The 11,923-nt window shown below is 51.4% G+C and overlaps 1 protein-coding gene across 1 annotated transcript; it reads right to left on the bottom strand.

The window, feature by feature from the left end:
• Positions 1-820: 820 nt before the first annotated feature.
• CCDC177 (coiled-coil domain containing 177) lies at positions 821-4,008 on the bottom strand. Its single transcript, XM_049899203.1, has 2 exons — positions 3,814-4,008; positions 821-2,949 (listed from the first exon to the last, which is right to left on the bottom strand). The coding sequence occupies exon 2, from the start codon at positions 2,924-2,926 to the stop codon at positions 821-823; it is 2,106 nt and encodes a 701-aa protein (XP_049755160.1). The 5' UTR covers positions 2,927-2,949; positions 3,814-4,008.
• Between the last annotated feature and the right edge of the window lie 7,915 nt (positions 4,009-11,923).

The following is an 11,923-nucleotide window of genomic DNA, read 5'->3' on the forward strand; positions in this document are numbered from 1 at the left end:
CATCAGACACCCCCTACCCTGAAACCACCATGCAAGGAAGCTCAATGGGGTGGAACACTGCTGCCTAGGGAACCCTGCCTCCCCCAGGGACTGGGGGTTTCCGTTAAAGCTAAACAGCATCATCGAACCAACGGATGTCTTGTGCCATTTGGGAGGATAAGGAGATAGTAAAAAGACACAAATTATTATTTGCAGATGATTGTCCAACTAGAAAACCTAGGGGGATCAACCGAAAAACTATCAGAAGTAAGACAAGAATTCGCTCAGGTGGCCGATTTAAAGTCAAGTATGCAAAAATCAATCTTTTTGGGGGGCCACTTAGGTGTGGCTTGACACCTTCAAAGATGTGTGCTTTTCTGGGAGTTTTCCGAGCTTTGTGCAACTTGCCGTGTTTTCAAAGATGGAGGTGAGCCAGGGGAGACTCCTCCGCTGCACAACCGCAGTCGGCTGAGACACCAATATCTGAAAGCTGCTGAGGTGACTGCAGCAGAAGGGGTGTTAGCAATCACGACAGACCCGAACCCTTTCTCCCCAGCTCTATCTGCTCCAACCCAAAAGACACACGGCGAGGCTTGGCAAGGGCTGGGGCAGGCGCCACCAACCATGGAAGTGGTCAAAGATTGTGCTCTGTCATCTCCAAACGCAGTGAAGTTTTTAAAAACAAAAGGGGCGGGCCGAGGGGAGGGTCCCACATGTCCGTCCTCTCATTGCCTCATTGGTCAGAAACCTGGAGAGGCCACGTGCTGTGACCGGCTGGGACTGAGCAGCCGAGGGAGGCCAGCCGGCTGTGAGTGTTAGCCTGCCCAACCCAGGGCGGCCGTCACTTGCGGTCCAGGCTGGCGTGTAGCTGGGCCTCCCGCACCATCCGGTCGAAGGAGCGCGTGTTGGTCTCCTCGCGCACCTTCTCGCGAACGTGGAAGGAGGCCCGGGCGGTGGAGCGGGCACTCTCCAGCGCGCTGCGCCGCTCCCGCGAGAGCTGCTCGCTGCGCTCCAGCTTGCGTCCGATGGCCTGGAGCAGCTCCCGCCGGCGGCAGTCTTCGTCCCTCTCCACCTTCTCCTTGTTGGCGCGCTGGACCCGCTCCTTCTCCAGGCGGCTCTGACCCACGCGCCGCGCCTTCTGCTGCACTGCCTCCTCGGCCGCCTGCGCGGCGTGCTGCAGCCGTCGCTCCCCTGCTCGGGCCAGCGCCTCCACGTGGGCTTGATGCTCCCTCTCTTTGCGCTCGGCCGCTTCCTTGGCCCGCCGGCTCTGCAGCTCCTCCCGCCGGGCCCGCTCCCGCAGCACCCGGGTGCGCTGCTCCACCAACTGCTCATAGTTCTCCTGTGCGCGGCCCAAGCTGGCCGCCAGGGAACTCCGCAGGCCCTCCCGCTCCTCATTCTCCTGCCGGACCCGGCCCTGCAGCAGCGCTTCGTGGCGCGCCCGCTCGGCCCGGCTCAGCTCCCGCTTCTCCCGCAGCAGTTGGCCCTCCTGCCGCTGCTTGGCGCGGGCTGCCCGCTGGGCGCGCTCCCTGCGGACCTGCTCCGCCCGCTCGCGCCCTTCTTGCAGGCCCTCCTCCCGCTCCTTCAGGTTCTGCTCCTGCTGCAGCTTGCGCAGCCGGTCCTCCCGGGCTGCGCGGTCCGCCCGCTCCCGCCGCAGCAGACCCTGGTGCTCGGCCAGCTCTCGCCGCCGCTCCTCGCTGCGCTCGCACTGCCGCTGCCGCCGCCTTGCCGCCTCACGCTCCTCGCGGCCCCGGCGGCCGCGCCGCTCCTCTACCTGAGCAGCCCAGGCTCGGCGACCCAGCTCCAAGGCGCGCTGCTTCTCGCGCTCCTCGCGCTCGCGCCGCTGTTCGGCGTGCACGCGCTGCTGCTCCCACTGCCCGTGGGCCGCGGCGCGCTGCTTCAGCAACAGGCGCTCTTCCTGGTACCGCGCCAGCATCAGTGCCGCGATCTTCCGGTCACGCTCGGGCACCCCGCGCAGGCCCCGCTCGGCGCGCACTTGGCGGACGATGCGCTCCACGTGCTGGGCGGTCTGCGGCGAGTGGCTCAGGTCGCCCAGGCTGAAGCTGCGGCCGGTGATCGGAACCAAGGCCAGGGCGGAAGGGCGGCCCAGAGGGTTGGGGGCGGAGGACGCCGACCCGGCTGGGCAGCTGTGCCTGGCCGAGGCCCGCGGCGGCCAGCGCAGCTCCCGCAGGCTCTCTCCGCTGTAAGACGACGACGACGCGCCGGATTCGGAGCTGAGGGCGCCCTCGCGTCGGCGAGACAGGGAGTCCAGCGAGTGGCTTTTTCTACCTGTCCGCGAGCCCGCGAGCGGAGGTTGGGTCCGGGCCGGGGAGGGGCTGGAGGAGGCTTTTCGGGCCGCGCGCGGCGCAGGCGAGGCCGGGAGGCTGGCGCTGCTGCAGCTGCTGCTGCTGCCCGCGCTCGGAGCTGTGGCAGCGGCAGCGGCAGCAGCGGTGCCCAACGGCGTAAAGAGGCGCCGCTTCTCCTCGCGCACGATGCGCTCGCGCTCGGCCCGGCACTGCTGCAGCTTGGCGCGCCGTTCTGCCTCGTACGCCTCGTACAGGCCGGTGGCCACCCTCATGGAGCGGCCCGGCGCCTCACGCACCAGGTCGGCCAGGGCCCGTGGAAGCAACTCCACCGGCTTGACGGCGCACCGGGCACAGGCCTCTAGCGAGCGGGGACTGGTCAGCACGTAGCGGCTGCCCTCGGCCTCCGGACAGTCGAAGTTGAAGAGGTCGAGGTGCAACAGCGGGGACTGCTCTCGCTGTCCGCTTTCTCCTGCGGCGCAGGGGACTTCCGCCTTGCAGGGCACCGTCACCGAGGCGGAGGCCGAGGAGGCCGCGGGCTGCTGGGCGCCCTGGGCGTCAGGAGGCACCGATGACGCGGCACCTCCGTCCCCTCCTGAGCCGTCGGTCTCGGCTCCCGCCTTATCTTCGGGAACGGGGTCCACCATGGCTAAGCCCTTTTGTGGAGTCTCTGCGGATGACAAGGGAGGGTAATCGAGGAATACAACTGAGAGTAGCTTCCCCCTCCCCCTCGTTACCCCCACCCCCAACCTAATCCGTTTTCGGATTAGGCTCAAGGGCCTGGGAACCTAAATCATAATACCGATGCCCTGAAAACCCCGGCTGGAGGTGGTGGGGGAGGAGCACACAGCAACCTCCATCTCCCTCAGCGAGGCTTCCCGGGGCGTCTGGCCCACTAGATGCATTCCTTTCCTGCTGCAAGTTAAAATGAAAAGATCGGGGTGTAGGCAGCAGCTGGCCAGGGAGGCGCTGGAGGATTCCCTGGCAGATTAGCGTGTTTGTAGTTTAGGCGGGCGGCCGGGGATGCAGCTTTGCAGGGACAAAAAGGGAAGAGGGCTCTGCATACCCAAGGTGCATTGCTGCAAGGACCCTCATTTGCTTAGGGAAGAAGTTTATGGGCGGTTTCCCACTGCCAAAGGGGATCCGAGCGAGGAGCCCAGGGGTGATGGAACGCAGCGTGATGGCAGGATTGAGAGAAATACCTCAATCCCAAAAGGCCCCTCTGGGAGAGCTGATCGGTTCGTGCTCCTGCCTCTGGGTCAGGGCTAGCTAGCTAGGAGCTCGGGCCACCCCTCCCCCGCTCCATGGGTGTTTGCGGGGGATGGAGAAGTTGCATGCGTCTTCCCAGAAGCGTTCGATCCCTCTCCAAATCATGTGCTAAAGGCATTTTCCACCTCGGTTTGGGCTGAGACGCCCGCCCTCAGACGCCTTGCGCGTCCCTCCACTGCATCCCAGCGCGGTGGTCTCCTGGAGCGCAGCGAGCTCGGCCGCGGCAGTGCCCACCGCTCCGTGGTCCTGGGAACGATTCACTTACCGCATGTCCTGGGCTCCCGCCCGCGCCGAGGGCTTTTGTTCGCAGCTCGCCGCTCTCCGCTGCGCCTCTTCAGTCCTCTCGCTGGCAGGGTCGGATTACTGCCGGTTGCAGCCGCGATAGGAGCCCCGCCGGCAGCCGCAGCCACCGCCAGAGCCTCTCCATGGGGCCCGCGATCGGGATGCACACACCCCAGACGCTACCTACACACGGGAGGGGAAGTGCGATAAGGCCTCCCCAAAATAACGCGGCTTTGCTTCCTTCCCTCGCTCGGATTCTTAAAAAAGGAAGCCCCTGTCCATCGCTGCTGCATCCATCTCCGCCTCTCTAATCCTGAAGGTACCGCGGGTCTTTCGCAGCTCCCGGCGCCTCCTGGTGGACACAAGGGTGTTGGTTGGTTTGCTTAGAGGGCAAAGAAGAGAAAAATTAAATACATCTATCACCAGGAAACCCTAGTCTTTCAGTGCCTTTATTGGGTTGAATGAAGGAATCGCTCAGCTTGTTTCTCCAGGAGACCATGAGAAGCAAGGGAACTTAATAACGAATAATTGGATAGAAATATGGCTCCTGATCCAAACTGATTCATTTTCGAAGAAAAACTAAGAACATTCAGACAGGTTTGAGGCCGGCAGAAGATGTGTGACTAGTGTTTACTGCAACATTTGATGACTTCCTGGCTCCAGACAATAAAAAGTAAAGCTAGTTAGTGCCACTGAGTGATTGTTATTTAGAGGCACCTTCTTTTATTTTTATTTAGAGGCACCTCTTTTCCATTTTGAGTGGTAGTGGCCATAGGAGACAGACTGGAGGAGTATTTGAAGGGGGGAGGGAGCTCCAGGAGGGCGGGAGATAACATTAGAGGGCATTATGAACTATGTTGTTAAATAACTTTGACATTGTTAGGTAGGCTGTAAGGAGCAAGGGAAGGGTTTTAAGCTGGAAACTGACATGACTGGGTTTGTATTTTAGGAACATAACTCCAGCAACAACGTGGTGGGGGCTTTAAGAGGGCCAAGACAGGCAGGAGGCCCTGTTAGCTGGACACTGCAGTCACCCTAGCCAGGAAGGATTAGGACCGGAGAGGAAACAGCAGTAGGATGAATAGGCCTGGGGCGGGAGAGTGGGGAGTGGGTAAAACCAGTTGCCTTGGAGTAGACACTGACTCATGGTGACTCCATGTGTTTCAGGGTAGAACTGTGCTCCATAGGGTTTTCAGTGACTGACTTTTTGGAAGTAGATAGCCAGGCCTTTCTTCTGAGGTGCCTCTGGGTGGACTCAAACCTCCATCGTTTCAGTTAGCAGCAGAGTGCATTAGCTGTTTGTGCCACCCAGGAGCTCCTGATTTGGAGGTGTAAAAGCCTTGAAATGGAAGTAAAAAAAGCGATAGAGATAGCTGGCGGGAGTGGGGGGGGCGTGCTGTGAGGAGCAGGAAGGCTAAAGGATGATTGCCTGGAACACTAAGGTGGCTGGGTATACTACAAACGGTGGGCCCAGGAGGGAGAATTTGTTGGTGTGGAGGGCCAGGAAAGAGTGGATTTGTTTTTGGATCACTTGAGTTTGAGGTGGAACTGCTCAGCAGGTGGCTGGATAAGACCCGGAGTGCAGCTAGAGTTTAGGGAGTCACCAGCATTTAAGAGGTTACTAAAACCAACAGTGTGAGGGAGATACCCAGGGAGGGCAGGCAGAGACATAAGAGAGGTAGGCTGGGCATTTACGGGTCTGAGAAAAGGAGTTCCTGAAGAGGACAAGAAAGATTGAAAAGCGTGGCCTGTGGAGGCTAACAAGACCTTCACGGAAGTGCTAGCAAGCACTTCAGAAGGAGGGGATGCCCCTAGTGTCAAGGGAGCAGAGGTCCAGAAAGACTTTGCTGTACAAACATCCTTGAAAAATAGGCAGAGCAAAAACATTTACGAGACACGCAGAAATGCCACGAAGAATTAATTGCTCTTTTTAATAGAGAAAAAGAACAATTGGTCACATGGCTAATAAGGGGTGGAGCTGTGATTTGGACCTGGCTCCCTCTTATCCCGAAGTGAACCCTGTGCATTGCATTTCCACCCCAAGATGAGCATCTGGACAGATGTGAATTCAGGTAGATGCATGGGGTGAGCAAATCAGCCTCTCCAAGCCTCTGTGTTCCCCTTTTTATATGAAATCCCTAGATGAACACATTGTCAATAAGCAGTGATAAAATAATAATTACCATTCATTTTGATAAATTCCATTGTAGAGACATGACCAGAATCAGTAAGGAAGCATCTGTACTGTTTGCAGGTTCTTAAGGGGAAACCCAACGAATGGTCCAACCTTGATTAAGGAATGATTCTTCATCTGGGAAGGTCACAGAAGGAGAGAGCAAGGAGAGAGGGGCTTGAAATGGAATACCAACATAGCCCACCAGTTCAGCAGTACTGGCTGGCCATCAATGAGGTGACATTGCATGGTTAGGTATCTCTCATCCTTAAGTGCTTTAGACATTTCAGGAGATGGGTTTCACCCAGGTTAAGTGCTGGTTTCCTTCAAGTTGAGATTCCTAGCCTGCTAAAGATCAAGGGTGATAAACTCAATTTTATTACGGTACCCAGCAAAGAAAGCAGCCCAGTTGGGGAGCACCCACCTGCCCATTGTGAGTGAGGTAGTGGGCATGGTGGTGAGGAATGTGGGCTTAAGAGTCAGACAGACTGATAATTCAAATTATAGCTCAGCAAGGCTATGTGCCACCACCCGCCGGTTTGTCGTTCTGTGGTGACTGGTGTGTGGCTGTGATGCTGGAACCACCAGTATTTCAAATACCAGCAGTGTCATCCTTGGTGGTCAGGTTTCAGTGCAGCTTCCAGACTAAGACAGACTAGGAAGAAAAGCCTAGCAATCTGCTTCCAGAAATTAGCCAATGAAAACTTTATGGATCGCAACAGAGTATAGTCCAACTCGCTTGCTTTGGACATGTCATCAGGAGGGATCGATTGCTGGAGAAGGACATAATGTTTGGTGAAGTAGAAGGCCAACGAGGGTGAGATGGATTGGCACAATAGCCACAACAATAGACTGGAACCTGCTGGCGATTGTGAGGAGGATGCGGTACCAGGCAACATTTTGCCCTGTTGCACAGAAGGTCACCATGAGTCTCAGTTGACTCAAGGGCATCTATCTATTTAATCTATGTATCTCTATCTATCATCCATCCATCTATCTATCCATCCATCCATCCATCCATCCATCCATCCATCCATCCATCCATCCATCCATCCATCCATCCATCCATCCATCCATCCATCCATCCATCCATCCATCCATCTATCTATCTATCTACCTGCCTACCTACCTACCTACCATCTAAGGATCTGTGCCTTGAGGCAGATTCCTTAACCTTCTGAGCATCAACTTCCAGTCTTTAAAAGAGGAAGGCACAACATGGATTGTTATTTTGCCTCACATAGACCCTCAAAGGTAATAATAATTTATTAAGCATACTATTAGTTCCTTGATTACAATAGATCACTTAATTTGGACAAAAAATACACCATAGGCATTATCTCCATTTATATTGCACTCTCCCAGCCTTTATCACCCATCTCAGCCCGGTGCAATTGTGCACACCTCAATTCCCCTATTTGCAGAGCACAGGATAATCTCTCTAAAATTCTAAATCAAGAGTTGGCAAACTGTGGCCTATGGGCCAAATCCACTGCCTGCTTTTATAAATAAAGTTTTATTGGAACACAGCTGGGCTTATTTGTTTATATATTATCTATGTTGCTTTTGAGCAAAAATGACAGAGTTGAGTAGTTTTGACAGAGACTGGATGACTCACCAAGCTTAAAATATTTACTCTCTGACTCTTTACAGAAAAAGTTTGTTAACCTTTGTTCTAATGACTGATAACAGCTTGTGCCAATTGATCAATTTATTGCTTTGCAGCTCCAAATTCCCCCTTCAGTACCTGCTCTGAGAGTCCCTGGGTGTGTTCAAACCTCCCCCCCCTCCCCGCAGAGGCACCTTGGAAGACAGGCCTGGCTATCTGCTTCTGAAAGATCACAGGCTTGAAACCCTATGGAGAAGTTCTGCTCTACACATGATGGGGTCGCCATGAGTTAATCAACTCCAGGGCAACTAGCAACAGCAACAAAATGGATTTGACGGTGAGCATAATGTTAAGCTTTGCCAGTAGAGGGAGCTGGAGGGACATTGCAGGAGAAAGGGCGTCTCTTCCTGGTTTCTGTGTGCTTCTGCTTTTTATTTTTTCTTGCTCCTGCTGCATGGCTAGTTAGCAGCGCGTGACTTGTGGGAACATCCCATAGTACTCTGCCTCAGCTGCATGCCTGGAACATGTGGTCCTTTGGTGACCTTGCAGCCCTGATCACCTTCCCCTGGCCTTCTTGAGACAGACACCTCACCCTCCAGGTCTGGTGCTGGCAATGGTGCTCTGAGTCCCACTCATCAGCTTCAGCTAGTCTGCATCCTTGAAGGTTGTTTCCTGCTTGCTCATCAGTTGTGGAACAACTCTGACCCAGCCAACCCAGGAAACTATTCTAACACTCAATGGGCTACCACCATACCTTCTTCAATAAGGTCTGAATTCTAGCCATCCAAATTTGACCTTAGGTGGAACTCCTGGTGTCATAGTGGTTAAGAGCTACAGCTGCTAACCAAAAGGTCACCAGTTCAAATCCACTAGGCGCCCCTTGGAAACTGTATAGGGCAGTTCTACTCTGTCCTATAGGGTCACTGTGAGTCAGAATCAACTCAAAGGCAATGGGTTAAGCCTTAGGGAATCTGTTAGAATTCTTTTTATATCTTTTTTTTTAAGTGGTAAATATACATGTAAGAAAACATTTGACATTTCAACAATCTTCACGTGTACTGTTCAGTGACTTTAGTTATGTTCATCATTTGTTCAACCCTCACACGTATCCATTCCCACAGTATACCACATCACACCCACATTATACCATCTACCTCAGCGGAAGATCAGTGCCCTTTAAGCACTGAATCCTCCTCTCCCCTCCCTCCCACCCGCCCCTGGTAACCACTGATGAACTTTCGTCTTACACACTGATTTTCTCCACTGAAGTCATCTAGTCCCCTTTGGAAAAGATGGGAAAGAAATATAAAAACCTCGGGATTAGAGTTCTCTTTATAGCTTTATATTTCTCTTTTTCTCATAGCCTAATACTTCTTTATATTAAATTTCCCCTGTTTTGATTATTATTTGGTCTCTCTCTCCTGATTGGACTCAGACTGATACACAGCTTAAAGTGTAACTATTTACGCTTCCTAAGATCAAATTCTTAAGAAGAAACTTGAGACAAAAACCAGCAGGTAAGAGGCAATATTTGTTTAAAAAAATAAATAGTTTTATTTCATACTTTGTTGGAGTAATATATATTCATCAAAGTCAAAATTGGAAAATATAGGGAAAAAAAAAAGAGAGAAAGGAAAAAAATGACCTGCAGAAAAACGATCCCCTGAAGACAACCACTGTTACATCTTGGTGTGTAGGTGGCAGGGACTTGTAAGCTGCAGGAGGACAGGCCCATGTGTATTTCTGGACCAGTCTGGACAGGTCCATGACCAGTTAGGGCCAGGTATGTAGTCACTCCTGCTGAATGCATCGATGAGAGAATATTGGATCTAAGTCATGCTACTGTGCCTGCCTTACATACCATGAAGCTTTCCTTGTCGAAATATTTTGAGTCATTAAAATACATTCATGAATCTTTATAATTAAGCATCTTAAGCACGCGATGCTCATGTTTGCAAACTGTTCTGTAGGGCACGAGAAGCCTCTTGCACTAAACTGTGAAGGTGAATCAGCAAGAAAATCTAGCGGGAATGTTAAACTTAATCTAATCTCTCTTTCTAAAAGGGCCACACCTGATTCCATCCTCCGCCCTGGTATGATACAGAAGCACCCTCATTCCTGAGTTGCAGGGTCCACTGAGGGTGCTGTCCCATGGGCATTTCATCTGTGAATCGCTTGTGGTTGTTGCTGAGGAGTCAGGCTTGTTTCCAGTCTCTCTGCCACTCTTGGTGGATTGTCAACTTCTGGAGTGAAGCCACCTGCCTGCTCAGTGCTTCAGGCTTTTTCCATTTTCAAAGATGCTGCTCTGAAGCTATAACTATTGTTCCCCAGAGGCCTCCTCCCCACCACCTGTGTGCGCACACACAGACGCACATTTCCTTCCTTCTTCCTCCTTTCCTTCTTCGTTCCTTCTTTCACAATCCTAACTTCAAACATTGTCCTCCTTAATGCCTTAGACCAATCATTCTGATGTTTACATTTGAAGATTCAGAGAGGGGTCACATTCCATTTCTGGAGATGGTGGCTCCTTTCCATGTTTCTCTTGAGGGCCAGGGATTTGCCGTCGGATTCCTTTTTAACCCGTCTAAATGTGTCAATCAATCACGCAACCAAAAATTCATTGAAGACTTATTGTTAAAAAGCACCAAATTTAGCTAGGAAATGTATAAATGTCCAGAAGATAAAGTGGGTCTTTGCTCTATGTGCCAGTTGGAGTAACAACAGCCAAACATTCAAGGAGTTAAATGATAAAAGAAATCAGTTTTAGATATGATACAAGAGTTGGTAAGCATGATCATAAGGCAGAACATGATTAATGCATCACTAGTTAGCTACACAGTGCTAGTAAGTCCTTCAACCTGTCTGGATCTGATTTCCTTTCTTGGTGAAATGGAGATAATGATGCCTGCCTACCTTACCTTCCATCATTCGAATATTGATTGAGTGCCTACTGTGTGCTAAGCACTCGGGTTGTAAAACAAACCCTTGTCGTGCAGTCAATTCTGTCTTATAGGAGAGAATAGAGCTGCCCAATGGGACTTCCAAGGTGGCAATCTTTACAGAAGCAAACTGGCACGTCTTTCTTCGTTGGAGTGGCTGGTAGGTTCGAACTGCCAACCTTTCCGTTAGTAGCCGAGTGCTGTAGTGGTGGAGTAAAAACAGTATTGTTCCTATCATTATGGAGTCTCTTGCTCCTGTCATTGTGGGGAGACGATTATAAATCAGTCACATAAGTCCTAAGAAGGAGAGGGACTGCTGGGAGAGCATTTAACCAGGCAAGAGATAGCAATGGCTTGAACAAAGGCAGCAGCAGCAGTGAGGACAAGAGAATAGAAAAAAATTAAAGTTGTTTAGGAGAGAGAATAAAACATACACACACAACTTGGTAAGTGATTAGATAAAACAATGTTATGCATTGAATTTTGTCCCCCAAAATGTGTGTTGAATTCCTAGCCCTTGTACTTGTAGCTATGATCCTGTTTGGAAATAAGGTTTTCTTATGTTATATTGGAAATCTTGGTGGCATAGTGGTTAAGAACTATGGCTGCTAACCAAAAGGTTGGCAGTTCGAATCCACCAGGTGCTCCTTGGAAACCTTAAGGGGTAGTTCTACTCTGTCTATAGGGTTACTATGAGCTGGAATCAACTCGGTGGCAACGAGTTTGGTTTTCGTTTTATTATATTAATTAGACCATATTTTTTGTTTTTAGAGTAGGGTTTGCAGTTCAAATCCGCCAGGCACTCCTTGGAAACTCTATGGGGCAGTTCTATTCTGTCCTATAGGGTCGCTATGAGTCAGCATCAACTCGATGGCAGTGGGTTGTTTTGGGTTTTAGTGTAAGGTGGATCTTAAACCTAATCACATCACTCTGAGTTATAAAAGACCAGAATAGACACACAGACACACTCACACAGGGAGAGACTGATGCCATGTGAGGATCGTCTAAAAGCCAAGGAACCAAGGAATGACCAGCGCTACCAGCAAGGAAGGAATCGACATGGCTGAGACCCTGATTTGGACTTTAAGCCTCCAGAGCTGTGAGAAAACAAATTTCTGTTCTTTAAAGCCACACATGTGTGCTATTTTTTTGTTATAGCAGCACTAGGTAAATAAGGAAGAAAGTAAGAGAGAGGGAAGAGTAAAAAACTCCTAGGTTTCGAACTTGGGCATTCCCCATCTTAGCAAATGGCACCAATGCACAGAAACACTGTTTAATGGAGTTCAATTCAGCATTTCCCATGTTTATTTGACCATAGAGATCTTGTGTCATGGAACATCTATTAACATCTCAGGGAATGTTCACATTGTAA

This window comes from Elephas maximus, chromosome 10 (assembly GCF_024166365.1).
Source record: "Elephas maximus indicus isolate mEleMax1 chromosome 10, mEleMax1 primary haplotype, whole genome shotgun sequence".
In the NCBI taxonomy this organism is placed as follows: Eukaryota; Metazoa; Chordata; class Mammalia; order Proboscidea; family Elephantidae; genus Elephas; species Elephas maximus.